This window comes from Lagopus leucura, unplaced genomic scaffold (genome assembly GCF_019238085.1).
Source record: "Lagopus leucura isolate 7727_CA_CO unplaced genomic scaffold, USGS_WTPT01 Super-Scaffold_100015, whole genome shotgun sequence".
NCBI lineage: Eukaryota > Metazoa > Chordata > Aves > Galliformes > Phasianidae > Lagopus > Lagopus leucura.
The window spans coordinates 6,422,701-6,450,640 of NW_024962269.1; the positions used below are offsets into that span (position 1 = coordinate 6,422,701).

The following is a 27,940-nucleotide window of genomic DNA, read 5'->3' on the forward strand; positions in this document are numbered from 1 at the left end:
GAGCAGCCTGTGCCTGCTTGAGCATTGACCAGGAGCAGCCAGCCCAAGAAAAGCAATGCCTGGAAACAACATATCTGCAATATTGAAAGAGTAATTAAAGATAGAGTCTTTCTACTCCATAAATAACTGTTATTTGGCCTTTCTTGTTGTAATACAATGGAAAGCACAGCAGCAAGATCCCAGGCTACAAGTAAGGATTAGCTCAAACACAACAGCCAAAAGGAAGGAAATAGAGGAAAGTAGCTGCTTACCTTCAGAAGACCTCAGGTAAGTAAGGATCTCTAGCAAAATACTCTCATCTCCACTTCCAAACCTTAAATGAGGTCTGGGAAGGGGTGGATCCTGGCTGCACTCCTTTCAGTCACTCAGGAGCATTTCATTGCATGCACCTAAGCTCCCCTAGGTTGGCCCTGCCTTCCCCCCAGGTGCTCAATCACTGGTTCAAGCCATGACTTAGCATTTTCCCTACACCTATATATTTTGTTTTTCACTCCATCTTCAATCTTCCTACGCTTGTAACTTTTTTTTCTTTTTTTTTTTTTTCTTTTTTTTTGCTTATTTTTATATATATATATATATTTATTTTTTTTTTTTTTTTTTACCAGTCACAGGGATTGAATTTCAGGCAGAAGGGAAGTGCACAGTGCAGATTATATTCCTTGTTTTGCAGCTGCTCAACTGGACAAACCTGCACATCTGTAGCTTTGATAAATTTCTTGAGTTAAAGCCTGAGAAGTCTTGGGCAGATTTGAACTAAATGTTTTTAAAGAAATGTGGGACATACTTGATAAAACATTTTCGTTTGGAATCCATTAGCAATGTGGCTGGAGCCTATTAAACCTCTCTGCCCAACTGACTCAGCTATCAGGTTCTGCAGTTCCCCTCAGTGTTCTCAGAAAGGGCTTTCCCCTTTCTGCAGCCATTAGTGAACAACTCCTGTTGCTCTGTACTCAAGGCCTCATCCAAAGGCTGGGCACTGGATAGAAAAGATGCTCTCTCCTTAACGCACAAAAGCAGCCTTATACTACTATGGCTTGTAGTAAAGTGTTTAATAAAGTACAATATCAGACACAGTAGTTTAATAGAAAAACTTAAAACGTGAATACCATATATGTTGTTACATTTTCAGTGATAATTCTGAGAGTGAAGGTTTTCTGAAGGATCAGGCAGAGATACAAACAACATAGAAACTGTTTTTTCTCATTTTAGAGCTGGGGTTGTGCAAGTGTTGAACATACCTTTCTCACCAGGAAAAAGGAAAGCACTGACAGAATATGATTTATGGTTTATGTATTAAATACCCAACAGCAGATGTCCAGTGTTAGCATGCCTTCAAAATAAGGACTAGTAAGGGCTGTAGTGCAAGTTGAAACTCAAGTCACTACATTTAATTTTATTTAGTGTAAATCAAAGCCTTTCAGAAATGCAGGGTGGTTTGTCAGGCTGGCTGTACATTTACTTTTCAGTTCTGAAAGGTGAGTAACTGATAGATATTCATTTGGTGTACAATCAAACCAGTATTTGAGGCATTCAAATAACAAGTTAAATGTTTGGGGTTGGCAGGATGGGAAGTGAATCTTGTCTGAAGAACCATTGCTGGGATTGCTTACCTAAACATCAGAGGGCTTGATCAGTTCTCAGCTAGACACTGTGTTGGTGGAATCGTGTCTACATATGTTTTAAGTTTACAGAGCAGCAGGGTAAGCACTAAACAGGCTCAGGAATATGGATACTCTGAATTGGGATTGGTCATACACACTGTTTGGATTTTTTTTGGTAAATGATGTCATATGCATTTTGTTGAAGTTGTAACATTTGGCAAATTGAGAGGTTAAAAATATTGGACCAGACTTTGTAGACACAAACAGTTTTATAATCACAGGTTGATGTTACGTGACGTCTTTCTGTTAGTTCCAGACTCCTGCATTGACGCCTCAGAGGCCAAAGAGAGAAACAAACTTCTAACAAAACTAAAATATTATTATACTACACATTATATCGATGGGAAAAGAAACCTTGCATTTTACAAACTATCCATAAGGTTGCTTTGGCTACACTTTTGAATACTGTTTTAACAAAAATATCACAGGTAGTGACTGATACTATAATTTGGTGATCCATACCAAGATGTACTTTTTGGATGCTAGGAAGCATTCATTAGCTTACATGCCATCTGCTCTCAAAGAGCTATGTTGTTTCACCTCATTGCTATCACATTCATTCAATGTTTATTACCAACAATGTTCTATTGATGATGCTCAGTTGATGATTTATGTTTTGCAAGGATGCCAAAGTTTACTTAAGTTGGCTGTGAAACGTTGTTCCAATCTTCCTCAGTGTCCAATTGTGCTGAAGGAATAGGAAAGGAACTGGTCTGCCTATTTAGTGCTTACTGAACTGTGTGCTATGCAGCAGTACTCTAAGTCTTCCTTCACTGCTCTTACTTTGTGAGTTCTTCAGGAATAGAATCATCCATTCACTTAAATGTGAAAAGATTTCTCACGCCATTCTTCGCAAACTCTGCAAGTTGAGGAAGAGTGGAATTCTTGTTTCCCTTTTTTACCCTTTGGGTACCAACTAATTGCCTAGTGACAGCAAGTATGTGACAAAATAGTTTTTCAGCATGATAGGTACTACTAAAAACAGAGCCAAGTCAGTAAGCAGACCGTGGACTTGATATTCAGAGATGCTGAGATCTGATGGGTTCATCCAGTCCTTCAGAAAAACAGGGCTCATGTTTCTAAAAGCACCTCCAGTTGCAAATTACTTCCCTGCAAAATGGCTTTAATTGCTTTCCTTTTTTTTTTTTTTTTAAATAAGAAAGTAATGGTTATTTACACTTGTTATCAGACTACTGACATAGGAATCCAGCTAATGCATGCAAAGTGACAAAATGGTGCACTAAAGAGAACTTTAACACATGCTGAATGAAGCCACTGGGGAGAACGGAGCTCTTTAAAAAGAAAGGCAGTTGTAGGGTCAGAGATGAGTCCATTAGCTCATGACACTGTGCTCCAAGTTAGAGAATACTACACAAAAGAAAGAAAAAAGTCAACAAAAGACATGCTATTAGGATTTTAAAACAAGATCTCTGGATGTGAAATATTAAGATTGATAAGAACTTTAATAGGTAAATTATTTTCAAATATTTTATTTAAAGATCTATGAACTATTTCCTAATAATGCCCTTTACATAGTTGCATCTATAGAAAGCTAGGGAATGAGAGCAAAAAGGTGTAGCATTAAAAGACTTCTCCATCAGAAATGGTAGGCTTATCTACCAAGTAAACCAAACACAAATCAAAGAGAGCGTTACGTAAATATTTACCCTGTCAAATAGAAAGTCGGTGTCAGAAGTTGGTGTTTAGATTTGATTTGCGAGTGTAGGAAAATACAGTATGCAGTCAGTGTACAGAGCACTATAGCTCTCCTTTCCTAAAAAGTTATCAGTAATGTAAAGGAATTTCTAATGATACCTTCAAAACAACAGACCATAAGTCATTGAGCTGGGACGGGGGAAAGCTACACTAGTTTTCTACATGGTGGGCAGCCACCAGCTTTTTACAGGCTGCCATATATGCGCTTAATTACATCCGCTTCTTCCTTGTCCAGGATGCCCTTGTCCACATATGCATCTGCTTGCTGATCAATGAAATCTCTCAGCTTTGAAAGATCATAATCTGAAAAATAAGAATTAATTTACACAATGTTATACCCATAATATTGCTCCACTGAAGAACAGTGCCATTGCAAAGTCAGTCCCACAAAGGCACTTATCTAAGGCAAAGGGAATTCACCACAAGTACAGCTTGTGAAGCAGTAAAAAAGAGAACCACCCACACAAAGTCTTCTTCCACCTCTTGGCGGTTTTACTACTCAAGAGTAATAGTCATCTCTTGCTCTTGCTTGTTTGATGGTAAATGCCCAAGTAAGAATATTTTCTGGTTCAGAGCTCTGGTGCTCTAGTGTGCATGTGAAAGCTGGTGTTAAAGCTCTATTATTTTCACAGTTGTCATGGATTCAAATCAGAAGTATTACACGGACTGTTTCCAGTAAAATCCTCACTTATTGCAGACACCTGCACCAAATATGGGCTTTTTAGAAAACTCAGGAAATTAACTGCCTGAAACTAAATGGCAACAACATAAATATTTACATCGATACAGAATATACCATCCTGATTTGAAAAGTATTGCAGAGTAGACTTCACGACAGTGTTACTGTCAAAGAAGTCTTAGAGAGTCTGTATGTCAATCTGCAGTACAGCACAGGAAAATTCTTTCTGCTTTTCTGATAGATGGTTGCATCTGTGCAGCATGATTCATCATCTATACATCAAATGTGTTTTCCTATGGTAGAAAATGTCCCTGTTTCCCGTGAACAGAATATAAAGCTTCATTTGTTAGAATCACAACTTAGTAGTCTGGAAAACATTGATGTCTTAGGGCTTTATACCAAGTTAAATGAATTAATATCTTTCACAAAACCAGATTCATCCTGAATATTTCAGTATATATTATATTAGTACTGATTTTGTAATGCAACCCAATGCATTTCACCGTATAACAATACATGGAAGGACTTGCTTTCAAACTCAATGTTGTTATCAAAACAGAACATTATTTTTCTGACTTTTTATAGCTAAGTGGCCAAGAATGTGTAGAAGTAGAAAAATATTAAATAAGTGAATTTATGCTTGTGGTCTTTTTAAAAACAGCATAAGGCAATTAAAAGTGACTAATTCAGAAAACACATTCAAAGCTCCCCACTGCTTCAGGGGTATCTTCTCCATATCTGAGCTAGCAGGAATTTCGCCATTTGCTGTACTGAGGCCAGGATTTCACTTTCACTTTGTTATGGGCTTAAGAAAACTTAACTCATTTGTGACTTCATCTTATCTCAGTAATATGGCATGAAATAGCAATTTAGGAACAAGGTTGTGAGATTTGATCCAGGTTGATATGAGACAGTAAAAAGCACCATGGAATTGTGGAATAGAAATGAATAGAATGACAAATACTAAATTAATATAACATCCAAATTACCCACATTACAATTCCTAGGCTTTTTTTTTTCTATAGCAGTATTAACAACTCCATCATTAAAGAGATATACGAAAGTTGAATTTCAAATACAATCTGCATGAGATTACAACCATTAAGATACCAAATTCTGGCTAATTTGTGTATTTCATGGCAATTTAATCTGATTTTTTTTTTTAAGTCTGTTAATTTCTAACGCTTATTTACAGGCTATTAATTTGTGCAAGTAATTAGATAAATAACAACAGCTGCAGCATTACACTGAGCTGTTGAAACGGCTACAGTATATAAAGTGAGGTCTTATTTGCACATTCAAATCCAGCCGTTTGCTGCGCATCCTGCAACAAATTGCAGAGTTTACTTTTATTCCCATGGCAACTCTTAGTGTGGTGGAACTCCCTCAGTATTCTGTGAAAAACCCCATCGTGCTATGTGCACGTGAGAGGTGAGTCACAGCTGCGCTCTTTGGAGACAACCACGTAACAGCACACACAGCGGCCCACACCCAGCGCTGGGAGAGATGTTATTTCCACACCAGCGCGGAGCTGCGCTTTAAAGAGCACAGGTTTCACAGGTCAAGCTAGCTCTGGGAGACAGTAAGGACAGACCCAGAGCATCAGAGGGACAGGGTTCTGTTCTGTCTGTATATGCAGACAAACTCTGGATGCAAAAGACAGGCCAAAATTTGGGCCCGTGGCACATTTCTCTTTCATGCAGCCAGGCCACTGAAGATAACTTGATTTCTAATGAGACAACTGATGTTTTCAAACTGGGAAACTGCAAATAAATGTTTCCTAAGGTCATCAGTCATTGAATGAATTCTAACTTCCACTGAAATTCATGTAATGGTCTACTTGCCTGAAAAAAACCTAAACCTATTTAAATATATGCAGGGAGTAAAACAATCCATGCGTAAAATAGAGAAGCGTGGCTCTTTTAATACATGAATTACTTTGTAAATCATTCTCCTGCCAGCTCCCGGATGGTAGATGGTAGTAGAGAAGTGATTGATGGGCACATAAATAACACCTAATCTTGTACTGAAGGAACACAACAATGCATGCACTGACTGTACTTCCCTTATCATCACTGCAGGAGAACTGAATTAGCATTTTACAAAAATGACAATTATGGAAAAAATACAATAACTATGATGTATGGGAAGACTAAGGAGTGTTTTCTGATTTGGTCATAACTTACACTCACTTTAAGGCTCATTTCCATTGCCAGAGGACAGTAGAGATATTTTAGTGTAGATGAAAATCCATTTACACAGAAAGCCATGCATTCAGCACTAACCCAATGGATCCATTTTCTGGAAGTATTAACATCATTTCCAAGCAGATAAAACGCTATCGATCTGCACAGCCATTTTCAGGCTGCAGCAGCACGAGATGAAAGGAAACTGACGAGCAGTGGTTAGGGGCTGCCCTGTCAGTACGTGTGATACAGAGAAATAATGACGTGTGACTGAGAGCTGATTATTATATTATCACTTTTTTAAAACAGACATATATATTTGAAGTGGCAGGAAATCTTGAGCAAAAAAGCACAACTGTAGTTGTTGCTATTGTGTGGAAATGGTTTTAAGATGGGAAAAAATAACTGTAGCCTTGAAAGAAAAAGTCCCTCCTAGTACAGAGTTTCTGTATAGGAAAATGAATGTGCTGGGCTGTAGGCATGCCCTTGTCTCTGAAATGTGATTTATATACACTATGGCTCACAGAGGGGGAGGCTAGATTACCCAGGGCTAATCTTATCTCAGATCCCCTTCTGCTCGGCTGGCACATGAAGGATTTTTTTCGCCAGGCTCCACTCATACCCGAGGGATGGATCCCTTAGCTAGGAACCGTCACTTACAGAGCGGGTGACAGCAGAAATCCCGGCAACAGCAGAAAGAGAGGGTAAGAGGCTGGTTTCACAAAGGATCTTGAGGGAAAACATGATATAGATAAATAAAGGCCTGTGAAAAATAAGCTAGAAATCCTGCTGCTGTTGGACTCCTCCCTCCAGCTCTCACACAGCCATGTCTCCGAGGAAGAGTCAAATGGTGGAGCAGCTGGTGAGCAGACCCTGTGCAGCTGCTTCAGCCAGTGCTCCCCTTCTACACAGCTTTGCATGTGAGAGACACAGGTCATTAGCTTAGATTTGGGCTGCAATCCAATGTAATACAGTGCTAGTGACATAGGTTTGTATTTTAACTATTTAATTCACAATTATAAATCAAATCTCACTGCTATTTGTGATGGCACGCACAGTGCTAGCCAGATGCACCAAGCTTTTCTAGACATATGCAGGCATTTAAACAGATGTTTATCTCCTGTACAAAGTCATAATTAAAAGATATGTTGAACTAAGAAATGAAATGATGTAATTAACGTACTGTTGGCTGGTGACAGGTAGACAGCAGTATCTTTCTGGGTGGTATGTGAATACCTTCCAGATTAGTCACTGTATTTTTTGTGGGCAATGGCACTTCAAGACAGTTTCCAAGAGTTTGCCTTAGTCTGCTATTTTCATTTATTGATATAAATAATACAGGTCATGTTATGAGTTAACTTGTAAGGTAACCCACTATCACTGCAGCAGACATGCAGTTTTATGTTACTATTATTTAACTGGTAATACAATGCTAAGTTATACAATTTAAGTTATATGTTTTGCAATGTACACGCTGCATTTTACTTCATACCTTCTTTGTTACCTTGTTTGTTGTGCTTTTTTAGCCATTCTATGTTCTTCTTGATTGCTTCCAAATATGCCTCAGCTTTTCCTAGAGAAAAGGATAAGAGAAGTTAAGCACTTACTTCAATGATTGATGCACGCTGTTTAACTGAGTGAAGGTGGTTACAGCAAAGGCAGATTAAAACTATTCTTAGTTTCTGTTTAAAAGCTGAGTCCTGTCAACCTTAGTCACTGAGAATTCCTGCAGACGCTACGGGGTTTTATCTGGCCAAAATTAGTCACTAACAAATGTAGAATCAGGTCTTTTTTTTTCCTATCTCTATGCATAAGTTTTGGCGGCATCCCCAGCTATCATGTATGAGAATTGTAGGCAAGCTTTATCTTTTGGATCATAACAACTGTTCAGCAAAAATGAAGCTGTTAAGACAGTAGGGGTTGATTTAATAAGACTGAAAGCACTGACTGTCTGCTTGTATACAAAGTGTCAGAAATCTTCATTCATCAGTATTAACAGCATATCAGGGATATAACACTGTGAATGTTTTGGAAAGACAAGCTGAAATACAGCTACTTACACCTGCTGAGAGAAAGGAAGCACTAAAAGCATTAAAATGATCATAAGTCCTTTTTATAGCCAAAATTTTAAAGTATGGCTATTTTTGGACCAGAAAGCGCACACGATAGAATTAGTTCCAGGATTACCTAATAAAGCCCCTAAGGAAATATTCCAGCTAATGGATTTTGAATTCTTAACTTGGCTGGAGCTGCATTGATGTAATGCTCTAACATTCGTCAGGGAAAAAAACCTACTGTGATTAACCTGTAGAAAGTTACACCGTTAGTAACGGGGTACAGTACCAGATAGACTGCAAAATTTGAGCTGAGAGTGCAGAGCTAGTTTTATAGAAGTTATTCTATGAAAGAGCATAGAATATTGCGTGAGACAAAGAACCAAATATTGATTTAACTTCAATGTCTAAAGAGGCTGGATTTTTTTTTCTGAAGGTAAAATAAAATAACCTGAACCAAACTGCACAGATAAATCTTCGATAGACAAGGTAAACATGCTATTTATCACTTCCCATGGGTACTGAGACAATTTCTCTTTACTGTGAAATTGGACTGCCACCTTCAGATATTTTTCTCTTCTGCTCATTTTCACCACTGTCAGAAAAAATGTTTTCCACCATCCGTGACTGGCTAATAATTTGTAAGTTTACACTGCCCATGGGGTGGAACCATGCAACGTGGACAATAATCTGTAGCCTTGAGAACTGTGATTCGTCACTGAACAACTTGCAGTGGAAACATGCAAACCATGAAAGGAGCAGTTCAAAGCAGGTTACACTGCTCTTTTGTTTGTTTTTAAACAAAAATAAATCTTGATGCTGGATACTTAGCAATAAGAACCCACTGAAAGGCCTCTGCCCTAACATACACACCTCCTTCACAAGTTCAGCCTGACAAATCTCCTGTCTGTACTTCCCTTCTTAAGGAAGCCCTCCAAGTCTGGTCAGTAAGTTTCTCATGAAGGTTTTTGAGTACATAAGCAAGAGCATACGCTGGAGGTGCATCCAGACTATGGAACCCACCCTGTCAAAAGATATGGCTGAGTTTGAAGCTACACTCTGTACTTGCCAAACTAATTTCTCCAACTTCACCTTCTCTCAGTAAGCCCTTCATCCACACACAGACATAGAATGAATGACCTCTTTTCTTATAAGCTTACACACAAACCACTTCTAAAGATTATTTCTACTACAAACTGAGAGAGACACAAAAGAAAGTATGTAGGTATTTGAGAGCTGTGCTGGATGCCACAGAAACTGAATATATTTTTAATGGAAAAGTAACACCAAAGATAAGAAAAGATGCTAATCACTTCAGGCACGTATAGCAAAAACAATGGCTATTTTGTACCTCTGGGCTCTTCACTGTTTCCTGCTGGGTTTTGTTCTTCATTTTTTGTGGAATCCTTTGAGATTTCATATTCCTTCTCCATTTTAGCTGCTTCCTCCTTCGTACTGTCTGCTTCTTCACTACTCTTGTCTAAGAAAACAAAAATAAGATTAATTTTGTATCCTACATTCCAAAAGCATTTCTACATTATGTGAGTATGATCTCTAGGAAGTAAAACATTATGACTGGTGATTGAGGAATAAATCTATTGGACACCATCTCAAATCAGTTTCTAAAGATCAAATCTACCCCATCCCTCCTGAATGTCTGTGTCTGCTCTTTAAAAAGCAGCTGAATACAGGCAATTAAAATACAATAATATGTAGATCATGAGGGCACATTCTTTGTGCAGAAAAAAAAAGAAAATTTGTCATTCACCAGATCCAAAGTTGACAAAGAATTTTTTTTTACCTGACTCTTTAAAAGCATCGTATGGCTTGTTTTTGTATATGAGCAACATTTGGACTTCACTGAAGAAAAGGGAGTTCATGTGAATGTACTTCCCAAAGTGAACACTTAAGCAAAAATTCTTCTCTTCTTGTCATTTAGACATCAACACTGTCGCTACAGGCCCTTGAGAGACAATATCTCTAATTAACAGTCTATATTCTGATGCAATTTACCAGTTTTTAACTGAATGGATTGAACAATGTGTTGTTAAACAGCAGTTTTTCAGGAGAGAAAATTATAGAATTAGTACCTGCTGGTTGCTTTGGTTTGCTTTTAGTGGAAGGATTCTCGAGTTTCTTCTTTGTCTGCACAGCTATCATTGTATCTAAGTTTTCTAGAAATGGAGGCAAAAGGAAACCAAACTCCAGTCATTTTTCATCAGATATGATACAGAAACTATACTATGTTCTGTACTACACCAGTTTCAATGGTGAGTAGAACTCCGTAAGAACAGTCTTCATTCTGTTCTCTGATGAATTAATGCAGAGCTGACACTAAATCTTGATTAATATTTAGCGAGGAAAAGTACTAAACCATGACAATAGGAGTACCAAATATGGCCAGTATGCATAAACAGAGTAAAAGTGTGGATATGAGTTACTTTTTAAATCACATCAGTCACAAAACGTATATAGCAATGTCTGTTAGCAATTTACTCAGGTAAAAGCAATGAAAGGGCTTAGTATCCAGACTGTGAAATATGTAGTTCATCCTGCTAGCATAATATTCTCCTATTCTCCCATACTGCATCTCTAATAAAAGGTTTAAAATGATATTTAGATTAAATAAATGCTTAAACTGAACTGATTTTCAGAGTTCCCAAGGTCAAGCATTTAAGTGAAAACCCAGTGGATGGCAGTGGCCACGTATACATCCAAAATTTAGCAAATCTAAAAACCTAAAATCACCTAAAATCTAGCAAATATTTTTCTATGCTAGTTTTAGGGCTGAACTCAAGTAAAAGCACTTTTCCATCAACATGTATTTTTCAGATACAATAATCAAATGCCTATGCAAGACAATAAATATCCACAGTATGGATAACCTCATAACTGTCATATTTTCTCAGTCAATATTCCCTTTGTGTAAGTGGCTGAAGTATTCAGTATTAGATGTGGTAACAGAATAGATATTACAGGGGTAGTAAATATTTTAGATTGTCTTAGGTATTGGACCAACCATTTTATCCATCAGCTAGAAATGGGTTTTTCTATCAGAGATTGCTCAGCACTGAAATGTAAGGATTTGTTTCCTCAGTAAGCACAGTTCTCATGGCAGCTCACCATGAGCAATTCTGCCTGGCATTTGATGAGAAGCAACATAATCCTGTCTGCCTGCATCATCTATGTTTTGTTGTTTACATAAAACTGAAATGTAAGCAGTTTTTGCAGGCAAGCTGCCCAATTGCAACCTGTCAATTCTACATCACATTGGATTGGTGGTGGTTTTCTTTGTTTGTTTGTTTTTTTGTGTGTGTGCAACTATTTTAATCTGATTTGTGACCTTGTCTTATGACCTAAGCAGGTCTGGGCAGGGTTACAAACTGCCTCAGACACAGTGATAAAGAGAAAAAACAAACTGGTGTTACAGTGGTGGCACTGATGCCTTACTATCACTGGATCCAGAACTTATTGTGAAGGCTGTAAACATTTCTTTCAGCTGAACTTAAGATTCTATTTATCAACTTGAATCAGTACCATACTAATATTCTGGCAGGAATATAAAGATTTCTCTGTTGCAAAAAGCGCAGCTTTTAGGGTAAGATTACATAGCTAAGAACATTGTGCTTCATTAAAACATCTTAATGAAAGCAGAACTTTAACCTGGTATTCATCATGTAAATATATTCACTAAAAAGCCCTTTCTAAATCCAAATGAATACATTATTCTCCACTAATTCATACAACTGCATAAATGTCCAGCAAAATCTATCAAATCAGGCAAAATCTAGTAAATTAGGCTTACAAGTAGATGTTAAAATATGAAGAAGTATTCAAATGTTTAAAATGGCACACATATGTAAGCACACTGATTTGTGAATGCCTGTCGGGCTCTGTCCCCAGGGTGCTCACATTTGGGTGCTGATGCATTAAACCTGTATTAGCAGGAAAAAAAGAACCACTTTCCACAACTAAATTCACAGCGAGGCTCTACTACAAGAAGGATTTATAACCCACTTACATGTCTTCAAATATCTGCATAATGATAGTTTGATGATTGATGGACTATGGTGTCCACATCCAAGAGGTACTTCTGAAGGGAATGGGATTCATTTGATTACTCCTACAGACCCCACCAGAAATTCTACAGTTTCCCTGTGCTTTTTGATCTGGCTAACAATCTTGTTTTAGTTCAACATATGACTGCTAATATACAGGACTGTCTTGTCAAGTACAGTAAGATGGCAATATGCATTGTGTTCCAGCCACATCCCTTGAACAGCTACATCTGTGTATGAAGTGTAATACAGCACTAATTGTCCAAGCTTTGTAACTGAAGCTGGACTGAATATGATAACAAAAGTATTATATTTACAAAGTTTCATGTTAACAGCAAAGGTATGGGCAGGTTTATATGAACAGCCTTTTAATGAGGACTACGTTTTATAGGAGAAATATTGAAGCTTCCTACTAGCTGCATGGCACGCCAACCTCAATCTCAAGATCTCACAAGCAGCCGTATTTCCTGTGTAACAGCGTTCTCTCTGTAAGCCTGTTCATGTTTATGGAGATCTACATATATAATTAAGAAAATTTTACCAGATAATCCCAATTCTTCTTGAAGAGGATGTATTCCTATTTTTCCCCTTTAGAATTAGTGTCTTTTACAGCTGGTATTGCTCCAAAATGTGTTTGTACTTATCATATGGGGTTCGGCCATGGCTGAACAGTGTTTGCTTTCAGTTCCACTAATGGTGTGAGTCATCTTCTGAGCCAAGATGTGCCTGGCCAGCAGCTAAGCAACTGAATGCAGTGTCTGGAGGCCTAACAGGAACCGACTGATTAATTTTCTGGTATCATCTCCGTAGCAACGTAATTTTTACAGAGTAAAAGTTCAGAAAGGTAATGACCTTTCTATAGAGCCAGCCACTTACTTGAGATGGCACTAATTAAAACAACAGAACAATAACAACGGAGCTAATGGAAGCAAACTACGTCAGTAAATAGGTCACGGCTGCAGCGGCTGGCTTTCCGAGGAGCAGATCATCTCATCACTGGAACCAGACAGCAGCAGTCAGAAGATCTGGTTTCCGCCTCACCTCCCTTTCTGCCTGCTGCTTTGATCTCAAGTGACTCACTCAAGCATCCATTTTTCACGAGGGCTCCTATTTTGGGGAGGCACCGTGAGGCAGCTGAGGCCCAGTTTCTGGAGGCACTGCATGCCGACTGATCTCCTCGGCTGAATCTGAAAATGCAAATACCCAGCGCTTTCAAAGCTCTGTGCTGAAGCTTTTCAAGTGGGGGATCCAAAAAATCTGGATCACATAAAAACAGAACGCTTAACTTCACTTTTACTCTGGGAGAATGTACTGTGACAACACCCTTCAAACCTGTTGAAAAAGATACTTTATGGAAAAAAAATAGTACAAATTAAATGACTTTTTTCCTCATTAGAGAGACAGAAATCGATGTACTAGTTTCTGAGTATTACCATTTGAGTATTTAATGGAATTGGTAATGGAACACTGACACAGACTCCTCTCTGCAGACAGATTCATGGTGTTTTCTGGACTACTGGTAATTTTCCAGCAGAGACTTTTTATCTGCATAATTTTCTTGTGCCCAGGAGGCAGTTTCACATTCTATCCTTGTCAAACTGACTGATGCTGAGATTTCAAGTCATTAGACTTGCACAGAAAGGCCTGCTAAAAGGCTGTATTTATTAAAGGGCCAAAAAGGATGGCGGTGGAACCCAAGATCAATCTTAACGATAGCTACAAAATGAGTTTACTTGATGAGTTCACACACTGCAGCAGCTTCAGATGGAAAGCTTTGTGCTGATGACTGCTTATATATGAGATGCACATATTTCAGGCATCAATTCTGTCTCCTACAGTATGTGATCCTTGAGAGTCTGCCTTTTTTCAGCAGTGACGAAACTCAGGATATCAGTGTCTGCTTCTGACTGTTCCATGGCAAATAGCATACCAGCTTAATTCTGGGGCCAAATTCCCCTTTTACCATATGTGAGTGTCGGTACTGTCAATATCCGGCGGATTACCACTACTGTAGCAAAAAGCAATCCAACCTTCAATCATCTCCTGTCTTAATCCATCTCATGCCTAGTCAGAAAATTGGGGAGCTGCACTGGATGAGGCCTACGGTTCATTTGATCAATATATTTTCATATGCCATGATGGCTCCTTACAGAATCGCTAAGAAGCACAGAAAGACAATCATATATCAAACCCTATAAATTTGTCTTGCAAACCTCCTGTTCTTTTCCAGCTTCATGCCTTACATGTCAAGATACGGCATTTTCATCTTGAATCCTTCCGTTTGACTGATTTGTCACAATGGTGTGCCTTAAGGAACAACATGCCAGATGACAATCCTCAGGTAACAGCATCACTTGTAAATGGGTTACAGGAAGATGGTTGGAGTGATTAGAAATAAAACAGCAGCAGTATCACTTGAAAATCAGATGAAAGGCAATTTAAACAATGAAGCACAATATAGATCGGCATGTTTTGAGGTAAACAAAGCTCTGGCCAAGTCTTCTTAATCGTCCTCATTTATTTCCCTACTTTACAGACCATTTCTTAGATTTCTCTCTTCAGGATTCTAGAGGCATTTCCTTTACGCTGCTTCAGGTCTCCTAGAGCTCTGTGGTACAGTCCTTCCTTAATCCTTTCCCCATCTGAGATTGCCACGAGACGTGTGCACCCTCCTTAAATGCTTTGATGTCACGCACTTTATAAACATCATGGCTTGTGACTACAGCAGCTCACAGATGTCTGCATTGCAGGAGTGGGCTGGAGTTTAATTTCGAGAGTTCAGTGGCAACTTGTTCACCATACACACATATAATCATCTCAAATCATAACTTAAGGTCTCAATGATCATCTGTCAGAGAGATAGTAAATGCAGAAATTAATTTTTAAAATGTAGATATTAAATACAGTAAGAAAAAAACCAAAGCTTCAACCTCTTTTCTTTAGAAACTGGGTGATACACTTACTTATCAACAGACATCACCAGGAAACCATGATTTCTAACAAAGCTGGAGAAGAACAGCGGAGACAGTAAAGGGAAACAAAAGAAGCTGCAAAATATTCCCAGGAACTAATTGCAGATTTAAAGTGTGAGTATTGATTAAGAAAAGAAATGAACCATAATATACTATTTTTGGTTTGCAGACTTTTACACATGATTTGATAGTCATGCAATGCAGTGGGAGAAAAAAAAATCAGTAATATTAAAACTACTGAATATCCCTCAAAAAAGTGGCTGAGAAAATTTATATCCTTTGGATATTGGAAAGTCTCTGCTATCATGTATGTTGTCCTGCTTAAGTAATGCCCACAGTAACTTACTATAGTGACTAGTGGTCCCATCTATTAGTAACTCTGAGGTTAGCAGACTTTGCATATCATAGATGCCCTTTTTTTTTTTTTTCTATGCAGTCTGAATGAGGGAAAACAGGAGATGACCAAAACAACAGGGGCCAGAAAATCGTTCATGCTTTTGTGCAAATGCAGCAGTAGCACAGGAAAGATATGGATGAGGCATGGGATGAAGCTACAGAAAGAAAAGCTTTACAGCTGGAATGGTGTCTGTGGTCAACGTACTTGCTAGATTCCAGTCTTTTCAGAGACCTTTGCACACTCTTTCTACATTCATCTTGGGTTCAACTATTCACATATACTTTATATCATCACTGCTGCTGCTCAGTATTTGGCCCACTGCCCTCACCTGAGGTGCCCCTCATTTCTGCTTCTCAGATATGTGATGTCCTTGATTTTTCTAGGAACAGTACAGTGTGCTGAAATCTGTCACTTCAGTGCGTCGCAAAATAAATAGCAGAGAAAAGAGCTACCTGAAATTAAACGACTCCCACTAGTAGTTGTGTATGGGTAATCATATGATAAGGTCATACTGGGCAAGGAAAACCACCAAAGGGAAATTCAGATAAAGACAATAAATTAGGGGTTTAAATGCTTATAAAGAAAGCTTACGGTATGAACAAAGGTCTTTGAGAAAAACGATATTACAAAAAAAGGAAGAAAAAAAAGGAAGAAAGTATGATTATGCATGGACCTGCACTTCATCTTCCATGTCAAGTTGAAGGAAAGAACAGAAATTCCACCTGACACTGTCCATATATCAAGTGCACCCTCTGGCACTGGACTAGCCCCACCTTCTTTCACCCCTTTCAAAATCACACACTCTGTATCAGGAAGCATTTGCTTTTGGAGACTGAGTAGGGGAGGGATGATGCCACAGATCTGCTCTTTGCCTCATACTCTTGGCTCAGTGCCTGATCTTGCCCAATTAGACAAATATCAGGATCAGACCTTTGGCCTGGAGCATCTGTGCTGATGAGAACTTCAGGGATTAGTCACAGTATTGAAATGAATACTCCCACCTCCCAGGAAAAGTCCAGAATGTGTCTGCTGTGCACTGCTCTACGCTGGGGAAACTGAGGAGCTGTGCCTTTCTCAGAGATGAAGCTGTGAAAGGTACCAGGCATGAATGTGAGACAGGCGCATTCCATGCGCCTCAGCACAGAGGGGCAGGGGCATGTTAAATCAACATGGGGACTGTCTGTCTCTTCTATTTCCCTTAGAATTTTGTCACGCAGCCTCAGCCTGGCTGAAAGGGAGTATGCCTATGGAAAAATATCCCAACAGTATCTTTAAAAAAGGACCAAACTAATGAGTGCATGTATACCCAGGCAACAGCTCACCACTGAGCCTTCTCTCTGGCACTAGTGTGTCCTCTTCGTTATACTCTTCTTTTCAATTGCCCATGGAAAAATGGGTAGAAGAGGTAAACAGAGACATCTGTCCACATCCATTTCTAACCAACACAATCTCCTACTCAGTGGTGGGGGAGAGAATAGCTCCTGACAGTGAATCAGAGCTCAGGGGAGGCAGACAAGAGGTGGCTTTGGTCTAGGGAAGAAGGCGGCTGTGACTCAAACACTGAGTACCGATGAGCTGCAGCACTTCCCAACCTAACTAAAGGGGATTTTGCTTCCAAACCAGTTTGCTGTGGTCCATGTGGTGCACACTGTGGCTACACTAAGCTAAACAAGGAGGTGAGAAGTGGGATCTCCCCTCAGAGACAGCAAATTTTCAGAATGCTTAAACTTAATTTCCTTCCCACAGTATTTTTCAGTTGTAGATTTAGAAATTGGAAAAAAATCCAACCCAAAATGGCCAACATCAATCATAAGATGCAATAAAATATTCATTATATACAATATCACGGTGAAGCCTCGACATGCCTGTGAGACCATAAAGTACCAAGGGCAACAGTTTGTGCTACATGCACTAGTAAATAAATGAGAACTCCACACAAGAATAAAAGGTTGCACACAGCTGATTTACATTTCTAGGGTAACAGTTCATTGGGTAATAAAACTTTCAATTGGAATGGGGTGGCAGTGGATAAACTTGCAGCAAACCTTGTAAGCAGTGTACAGCAGCACAATGTAATCACTGTACTGTGTAAAAAGAATTCATACATACCCACTGGTGCCTCTTAAGCATCTGTCTGTCATGTCTGAAAGATGTACTTTTGTTTTGATTTACCAGGGTCTAATATTGCCTACAATAGTTCTAAAGTTCACTCACTATTTTGGTCTGATCAGTGGGAGATGATTTACAGATGTATCTAAACAAATTGGCAGAAAACATCTGTTTCTGCTTCAAAGCTGACAACAATGTTATTAACATTACTGTATTACAAAACTAGTTTACTTGATGCATTTAGAATAAATGGAGCTTTTACTAGGAGGGTAGTGGGCTGCTACAACTTCATTTTTAAAATCAGCCACAAAACAGCCTGGCATGAAGGAAAACTCAGCACACAAAGTTCCTCTTCTCTCTGCAGTGTAGATGGAGCATTTCATTAACACTTATCTGTCCGGGTATAATTCTGATAGGAAAGCTAGGAGTGAAGCTCCACCACGACACTAGTACAGAGTACAAAAACAAAGGAAAGTGCCATATTATTCACAAACTAATATTCTAACAGTGTAAGTATGCTTGCAGTGCATTTCTTACTCTGCTCTACTGAAATCAAAGAGAGTTTTCCTATTGGCTTGAACAGCATTGCCTTTTCCCTCAAGGCACTCAGCACCATGAAGGATATAGATCTTCTCAGTTCTGCACGGGAAATTCAGCATCAGCCATTTATACAAAAGTAACAGCATGAACACCATAAATAGTGAAATAATTTATGCTATCAGTCAACTTCCCTGAGAGCTTCTTGCTGCTTTCTGCTGGTCATTATGTGGAGAGATTTCACCTCTTTCAGTCCATTCACTCCCTGCACCCTTGCCAACAACAATCATTGTTTCAGTAACTGACATCCTCTCAACCTGTGCAGCAATATCCTGTCCATCCAGCAGGTTGGGGCAAGCTAGAAGGATTCAGCTGCTTGGGCAGTGTTTTCTCGATGCTGAGAAGCAGCCCAAGCATAAATAAATTGATTGGGTGTAATCTACAGGCTACCGGTGTAACTGTGATCCCATGTCATATGACCTTATAACTTCAGAACCAACTGTGTTTGTCTGTTCTTATTAATGCAAAAAGACTGTGAAGCAGATTTCAATCTTCAGAAGGAAGACAGGCTTTCTAGAAAGATTTATGAAACCCTCTGAATAGAGTAAAAACATATCATGGGGCTTTCATTCCACAGACTTTGCTCCCAGTATATCAAAATATATCACCCAAACTTAAGAAAGTGATAGAAGGCATCAGCATTATGCCATCAGCAGGGCAGTTAACAAATGTGTGATGCAATTTGGCTGAATGTACAGTTTATGCCTGTTTGTTACAGTCTCTCTTTAATACTCCCAGAGCTATACTTTCTGAATACATGCTGTAAAAGACAAGTAGTATTTTTTCTCATTTCATATAAATTAATACTTTGGTTTCTGCTCTTCGGCTATATTTAGCATTTGGAAAGCTTTTAAATATGTATTACATGATACTGAGTGTGTATATTAAGACATCAGCTTCCTTTCCCTTACATTTGTATGAGTGCTTGCATGTTTTTCTTGTGAACCACATTGCAGCTAGACCCTTTGTAACTTGAAGCTAAACCTAGTAACATCATCCACTGCAGCAGCAAAATATTTTCCCTGTAGAGTAGGATACAATGATGATGACATAATGCTGTGGTTCCCAAATCTCAAGCCAGCTGTTACTAGTATATGCATTCAAATTCACTGTTCTCGTGTAAAAGGGGCAAAAGCCTGGGACTTGATATATAATTCTGGGACTGAGCTTATGCATGGCTTCACCCATAGAGTGAGGAAATGTGATTCAGGCAGTTTCCTACTGTAAAGTAACTGAGAGTGTACTTCCACTCGCCCAGAAACAGTAGTTATTTCCTGCCAACTAACATGGGATCTGCTATCCAATTTCGGACTGAAGGAGCAAATAACAGCTGCCAACTTTTGGTAATTACTTATTCTCCCTGTCAGATATTCATACTAATTCCTTCATCTGCTGCAGATGAACATAGCAGGGCATCACTCCCATAACCTAGACTGCACTGAGCAACACAGTACATATACAAGTACTACTAGGTGTATTATATTGGGAATTGTAGATAAATAAGGGTAATAAAATGCTGAAATGCTTGTAGATCCTGCAAGAAGCTAAATTCCTTCTGTGTTTTCTTCTCATGAATATTTGAGAATATTAACTCAATAAATGAAGGTCAAAGTCGTTTCTCAACATCAAGTTGAAAGTAGAGAATACCACAGAAGCAACTTGAGACCTACGAGAAAGCTTTTTCCTCTACAGTAAGTTGCTTTGATGGAGTACAAAATCCACCTCTCCTTAAATCACTAATTTGCAAGCCAGCATCTGTCTACATCAGTTGATAGCCTTGCTTTAAACCCAGACTAAGTCAGATCTCTCAAATTCTTAACTAATCCCCACCTTCTGTATTATGTTATCGCAGCAATTTGATTCCACCGTTACAGTATTCATTTACCCAGAGCAAAGCTAAAGTGAATATCCTGAATTTTAGCAGGCAAAAATACTTCCCCAGTGTAATGCCATTATCCTGATACATCAGGAATGAATTTAACCTACTAAAGTCTTGCACAACACTATCAGTGAGGGCAATATCTACTCAAGTTATGTTGTCTTCCTTTGTAGATTGACGTCACTTGTAATCAAGCATTTAATTATGTGCCACTTTCCTTAAGCATACAGGTAGGCAGAGAAATAAAGAAATGAACTGTAGAATAAAATGTCCAAATCTTCCAAAATTCGAGGACTTCTCAAAAAAATGAAGAAAAACTTGAATTCTTTAGAGGGGAGATACATCCTTGCACTGAATGTGAATCATGAATCACTGCATATGTTGCAGCCAATTGCTAATCAATCCATACAGTTAGAGTAACATCGAACAATCCTGCATCTGCAACCATCCATATGAAACAAGCCTACAGAAGTCATGAAAGATCATTGCCAGTCCTACTGCTGTGACAGGCTGATTTATTAAGCTTTGAAATTGTCTTGATGTAAACAAAAAATTTATCAGGCTAACCCAGAACAGGAATACCTTAGAAAAATAAAAGGGTTGTACAGAGCTAATGCAGATGTGCCCTTCTTCTGTAGCTCTGCTTCTTTAACTAGAAAGGCTACCAACAGTCACTATAGGCATTTGTAGAAGCCAGAAAGAGAGGTTGGTGAGAAAAAAAAACAATGAAAAAACAAACCACAGGCTATTCCAAAATTTATCTTTAGGAAATTACAACAATTCTATAAAGTCTGCTTAACCACAGACCCTATCAGATCCAGGAAAGCTCCTCCTATGCCAGGATGCTTCCCACACATGGAGGGAGTTTTACTTGGTACAATCTGGTCAGTCATTTAGAAGTAGAGCTTTAACATTTTAAATGAATAAGTCTGAAACAACAATCATAAGAGCAAGGAAGATGACAATGTAATGATTGCTGGTAGAGTAAGAACATAGCATTAATAACGCTGCTGCAAAAAGTATGTACTCTCACCCAGATAGGAAACTCCTTCTTCTGGTGTGATTGTTCCATATTTAACCATCATCTTCACAAAATCAATCAGGGTTTTCATGATGGTTATTAAAGTCTCTTTCTCTTTTGTCTCTGTCTCTGCATGAGGGGATAAAGCAGAAGTAGTTCAGAAAGCAGGTGGGCAGATAAAAGCTACTTAGACTGATCTGGCTCTGTATCACAAACAATTCAGAGATCATTTGGTTCACTAGCAAACATCTCAAATGACAGTGCACAAGATCATGACTAAGGTACTGGGAAAACAGGTAATATTATATGTTTGGGAAGACTGTGACTTCAGAATAGGACATAAACAACTTTTTACATGATAAAAATTGATGTTTGTTGAACATACTATTTCTGACTATCCTCCTGATCATAGATTCTTAGCTTTCTGTTTCTACTGCATCTGTTGAGCAACATTACTGCCATTTCTGCATTAGCAGCATAACACTCTCCCAACACATTGTTATACAAGCAGCTTCTGCATCTTAGGTTGTCACTGAAAGATCCAACAGAGCCAGGTGCTCTGTTAGACAGAGATAGTCAGAAACATACTCTCAGACTTGGCAGAGGACCAATTTCATTGGAGAGCTACTGAACAGGTCTTCATATTGGTCTCTGCAATTTAACACAAGTCTGTAGGTTGCAACTGAATCTCCTCACCTCCAGCTTGTTAAAAGTTGGCATGTGAATAGGATAAAGCAGGAGACAAGGCAGAGATGTGTAGTCAGTGGAACCCAGTTCTGTTTGCTTGATAACCTTTTAAACTCAACATGCTTTTCTGCTTTGTGAATAGAAAAAGGGGAAGGAAAAGCATGCAAAACTACTAAGGGAAAATAAAAAAGAACAAGGAGAATATGAGGTTTCTAGACTGGATTTCAGCAAAATATGCCTTTGGGTTTTTCATTCTACTTCTCCATTCAAGCGTTTATAGGGACAGTCTCAGGAAAGACTAAGGCTCCTGCAGGACAAAGGATCTACAGAATAAATTGCTGCTGACTGTGCCGAAGGTATGCTGGCTAAGAGAGTAAGGGCTGGTGTGTGGTGGAGCATGCTGACAAAGCGACTGTGGCAGAGTGCCACAATCTTGCCTGCACTAATTGGAAGGCAATAATGCCTAGCACCGGAATATGAAGAGACATGCAGAGCTTTCATTGCAATAAACATCAAACCTGTGGTTTGTGAAAAGGCTGGGAGGCTCAGACTTATTTACTGGTAGCATGACTGCAAGAATTCTACCCTGACTTGCTTGTATTTCTGTTGGCATAGAAGACAAGGGCATTACGGGAAAGATCAAAGGAGAAGACAGTTTTCCAGTTTTTCATCATGCCATTACAAGAATTGAAAGAGTTTAGGATTCCTGAATCGCGTGTCTAAAGACAGGATGGAATACACAGGTATCGTGTCATGCAGTTTGAGTACTATTGCTCCCAATGTTTTGCCATACAAAATGAGTTTCTGGTATGTAACTTAGAGAACATTTTTATAATGTGGTCTCTTGCAACTAGGGGAGTCGTGGATAATACAGGGTAGAAGTACAGGAGAAAACAGGAAATCTAAGCGCTCCAATGGGATGATAATAGCGGGGCGGCAAAGTCTTTAGCTACAGCAGATGAGAATGAGCCCAAATACAGCTGCCACAGATGCAGAAATGAAGGAAAAGACCTGCTTATCTTAAGTAGGCAGGGATTTCCAGCAAGAGAGGCTCTTGCTTCTAACGACAACCCTTAAATGTGGTGCGGGAAGGGGTGAATCCTGGCTGCACCCCTTCCAGTCATTCAGGTGCACTGAATTGCATGCACCTGAGTTCCCCTGGGTTGGCTCTGCTTTTCCACCAGGGGTTCAATCATTGGATCAAACTGTTTACGTAGCATTTCCACTACACTCAGTTTCCTAGTTTTTCCCCAGATATGACTGTAACACATGACAAACTCACCTGAGTTAAGACTTTTTAATAGTGCATAGAAGTTTGGAAAGTACTGGAGGTCTTCAAAATCATCTTCAGAAGGCAGCTCATTTCTTCTTTCCAAGATATTAGATGATGACCATGTGTTATCCAGGGTATCATCAATTTCCCCATTGATGAAACTATCCTGATCAGATTTGCTTGATGTCTCCACAACACACATAAAAATAAATAAATCTGTAAGCACGTTGCTTTAAGTGATAGTAAATGGAGTAATGAATAGCATCATAATTATATACTGACGTTTCCCAGGTGAAAATGAGATTTTTTTCCTCAAACTTATTTCAATTTGGGATTCGGCTTTACAATTCAATGTAATTCACTATTTGTTTTTGTCTCATATTATTTCTTTCTGAACATTCTGCTATTTATCGGCTAAAGCAAAGCAGTCTGTTGGACAATTTGTATTGTTTGGTGAGTGAGTCCAAATTATTAGCTAAGTAATTACCAATTTTTCCTGTTGCTTTTCCTTTGAATCACTGTCTGCTCTGCTTGGAGGGTAATCAAAATCTTCAGGCTCATTCTCACGATCCTTTGCTTCATTTGCAATTAGCTGTTGTAAAACCTCTGCCACTTCATCTTCCAGAGTATAGGCCTGACTCTCCGTGATCTGTTAAAACATTTGTGCAGAGCACTTATAGAGCATTGCAGTTTTCTTAGAATTAAGGTCAACACGAAACCCGAACTTTTAAAACAAGTTGCTTTGAATCTGTTTGTTTCAAAGCTGAGCATAGCCAAATTAGGTGTAATAACTTCTCTGTTGTACATGTGTGTATACGTACATGCAATATAAAGGCATGGGCATATGCCTATATATAAACGTATCTATATGTATGCATATACAAACACATATCGAATATATGTACATACATACAAACTCCTACCTACACATACAGCCTCCAAGAGGAAAACGTAACCCTGTAGGAGTTAGAGCAGTGGAGTCCAGCTTGAAGAACTGCCTGTTTAGTATACCAAAGTATATACATACAGAGCTCTGCAACTGCGTATGTATTTTTGAATAACAACAACAGAATATGGTAATATAGAAAGGAAAAATGCAAATAGCTTTCTAGGTCATCTTCAAAATGTTTTTTTTTCTGTGCTTTGTAACAGCTGTCACTTGAAAGACAACATTTTAATGTAGCTGTCCCTACATGCCTTCCTTTGTAATCAATAATCAGCAACAGCTGATTGCAAAATCTCATGCAGAAAGTATAAGAAAATATAAGCAGATTAAAATATAAGGATTCCATATCACAGTGGCTAAAACCATACAGACATCCAGAAATTAAAGTCAAAGTTAGCCTCGGTACAAATCAGCAACAATGAGAAATGTACTCTCAGCTAATCAGCATGGTCACATGTCCACTGATTGAAATAATTAGTAGGTGGGCAGGAATGAGCTCAGACCTTTCTCCATAAATATCCAAAAGTAATAGAAAATAATGAAAAGAGATATTTTACAAGGAAAACATTAGGGCGGATATGGGAGGAGTAGAACTGGTGTTTTCTCCTCATCAGAAACATTCTGCAGTTTGGCATATTGTGTTGCAAAGCCAACCCAAGAATATCAGTGATGTTGCAGACATAAACTGATGTGCCCAAATAGTCAAAGAGCTTGCCTTGAGTCTAAACCTCATTAGTTTTCTCTCAGGTTCACAGGACACAGAGTTTGTGCCATCTGTTATTTTAAAAGAGCACCAAAGCATCCCACAAGACAGCTACGTGAAACATGAACAAGACACTTACAAGCCCCAGATTGAGAAGTTTGGAAACGATCTTGTCAAACACTCCTCTATCGTTTTCCTCATAAATCCTTGTAGCAATTTTTTGAACAATGTCTTCAGCAGTCAAGGGAGTGCCATCTAATTGATGAAGGCCATCTGGATCATCTAAAAGGATTACAGTTTAACTGTGTGCTAACTGTCCTAACTCATTTGGATTAGACTTCTTGCAAAAATGTTTGCCTGTATTTTTTTTTCCTTCTTCAGAACAAAGCCATGTTCATTAAAACACATTAAGAATACTCTTTGCTACACACTTTGCAATGCATTACATCAGTATTAAAGAAATGTTGTTCAGTTCTATTTAGTACAGCTGGAAAGTACCTTTAAGACTGGCTCTTTTGAAAGAGCACAGAAAAGAGTCAGGAACAAATCATAAGAAAATCTGTAAGAATGAGAGAATAATGTTCACCCATAGATACCAAATAATATGCATAATAAGCAGCATATTACAGTCTTATTTGATTTAAGCAAGTTAAATTTTAATCATTTAATCATTACTTATGGAAAATAATATCATCATGACCACTGAGAAAGTGAATGCGATGAGTAAGCTTTGACCTGTGATTAGCACACCTTGATATAATTAAAAACACTTGAACTAAATGCTTCTCCCAACTCTCAGAGGACTCACTTAAACTACAAGTTAATTATCTACTCCTATAGTAAAGGCACATTTCTTTGGCCTTCCCTAGCTGCTTTTAGCTATGTTGAGGAGAATCATTTAACAGACTTAACATTTGTAATGAGTGTATACAATTTAGCTCTATATAACAGTGGTTTTCCTTTTCAAACCAGAATAATTATATTTTCATTTAAAAATACGTCCCATTTTTCCCCCCATCAGATCTAAAGCTCTAAAAAACTTAATGTAAATTACATTTGGATTTTCCTCCACAGAAGAAGACTGTAATAATCAACAGTAGCAATACTTTTGTATTGTGTTTCAAAGCTAAATTGCAATATGACAAGCTTCTACAACTGGAAATAACTGCAATTTCACTGCTGCAATGAATAGAACTCATAGTTAGTGATGAACACAGTATCTCTGACTGTAATCAGTTTGCAAGAGAAATCTAACCAAAAAATTACTTAAAGATTTACAGAATACCTTGGAATTTATAATCCAGCCCACTTTTAGTAGAGTCGTAGTCATCCACGAGCCTGCGGTTCTTGGTGGAGTCTGCATCATCAATGGCCAATTGCTGCTCGTACAAAGAGCTTCTAATTGACTCCCTCTCTTTTTCATTCCTCTCTCTTTCTGCTACTGACTTTAGCAGGTTCAAGTCATCAACAAAGGAATAATTCCTGAACTCTGGCTTATTTTCTGGAAAATACATACAACATGGAATCTTATACCTCTTTGAATACCATTATGAAGAACAACAAAGGATAGAGAGGTGTTTTACCTGTGGGAGCTATCTTCCTATTCTTGTCTGCCTCAGCTTCAGCAATCTGATATTGAAAAAAAAAATAAAAATTAAAAAGCAGGCAGAAGGAGTCAAATAGACTAAAATGTATGATATCTTACTTTATCAATAGCAGCCAAAGCCTTAATGCCTGATCTTCATTCTTACTATGAATTTGGCTTAATGCATTGTACACATTTAAGCTCTCGGCATTTCTTAGCAGTACCAACACAGCCCCTGACTAGAATCAGATAAAGCAAGAGACTGCACAGACTTTCAACGTTAGGGCAAATCCATTTTTAACCCAAGCTCTGAGTGTGCTCCCCTAGCATTTGAACACCAGGGAGTTCCTCACATGTGAGCTGTTGGAGCTGATGACCTGCTTTTTATATATATACGTATATATTATTATTTATTAAAATTCTGAAAAATTATTGAAAATCTCATTTGTACCTAAAATACAGCAGTATTTACTGACGAATCTACTTGTTCGTCATTTGCTAAGCCAGCAGGATATTCATGCATATTTCATCTGAGTGCTCAAAAGGTTATGAGAATACAAACAACAGAAAACAATTAGAATATTTTTAATATTACATACCTGTTCCTCCAAAGGTCTTTCTACACTTAATTGCCTGTTGTGCATAGCTTTATCTAGAATAAAGAAGTATATTCAGTTACATGATGCACATGAATACAGGGAGGCAGCACAGTTTTTTCTTGATTTCTACTTTTCTCACATGAAACCTGGTATGTTAAATACGATGCCAACTGCAAGTTCTCATAAAAATGTCTTGGAGAGCAAGAATAATAAAAGTCAAACATTTAAAGAAGGCATGATTGATTGGAGCAGAGGGAGAGGTTCTGAAAATGAGGTAACAGAAACACAGTAACCCCCTTCTGATGAGAAAACATAAGGAAATTGGGGGAGGAACGCAGTAAGAGATTGACTAAAATAGCAATAATCGGATTGGCACAAGCAAGAGCTTAGAAGTCTGATAATCCAGAGCGTCGGGAGGACGGCGAGCGAGAGCTGGGCACCGCCGCGAGCAGAGCGCCTCAACTCCACGCCGCTCCACCTCTCTCCGCTTCGGTATCACACCGCAACTCCAGCGACACACTGCTTTGCGCCTCCAAAGATATTCCTTAGGATCTAACCGCTTTTAGACACGCGAGGGGAAAGTTTCTGCTTTCCTCCACCGATACCCCGCAAAACTTTCCTCATCTCGGAGACAACGGGTTCGCAAAGAGGCTTACCTCTGCCCGCGGGCTTCGGGAAGCCGTGCGCCCGGCTCGCCAACAGCGACAGCACCTGCAGCGTGACCGCCAGCTTGAGAAGCATCCTGCAGCCGCCCAGCCCCGGGGCCAGCCCGGCTGGGGTCCCGCCCGCACCGCACCGCACCGCACCGCACCGCACCG

General features: G+C 38.8%; 1 protein-coding gene across 2 annotated transcripts; it reads right to left on the reverse strand.

Annotated features, from left to right (window-relative positions):
- Positions 1-1,064: 1,064 nt before the first annotated feature.
- On the reverse strand, positions 1,065-27,902 carry SCG3 (secretogranin III). 2 transcript variants are annotated; one of them, XM_042875883.1, is made up of 12 exons: positions 27,779-27,902; positions 27,123-27,175; positions 26,522-26,567; positions 26,224-26,439; positions 25,078-25,220; positions 23,777-23,938; positions 23,299-23,476; positions 21,342-21,458; positions 10,387-10,470; positions 9,648-9,776; positions 7,747-7,815; positions 1,065-3,680 (listed from the first exon to the last, which is right to left on the reverse strand). In XM_042875883.1, the coding sequence occupies exons 1-12, from the start codon at positions 27,861-27,863 to the stop codon at positions 3,562-3,564; spliced, it is 1,401 nt and encodes a 466-aa protein (XP_042731817.1). In that variant the 5' UTR covers positions 27,864-27,902; the 3' UTR covers positions 1,065-3,561. The 2 variants fall into 2 exon arrangements, with proteins under 2 accessions (XP_042731817.1, XP_042731816.1); XM_042875882.1 differs by having other exon boundaries at positions 7,735-7,815.
- Positions 27,903-27,940: the final 38 nt, after the last annotated feature.

Coding starts and splice junctions, on each gene's coding strand:
- SCG3 (XM_042875882.1), bottom strand. CDS start 27,863: ATGCTTCTCAAGCTGGCGGTCACGCTGCAGGTGCTGTCGCTGTTGGCG. Junction 21,459..23,298: donor ATTAAAAAGTCTTAACTCAG/GTGAGTTTGTCA, acceptor CCCCTCATGCAG/AGACAGAGACAAAAGAGAAA. Junction 7,816..9,647: donor AAACAGTGAAGAGCCCAGAG/GTACAAAATAGC, acceptor CCTTTTCTCTAG/GAAAAGCTGAGGCATATTTG.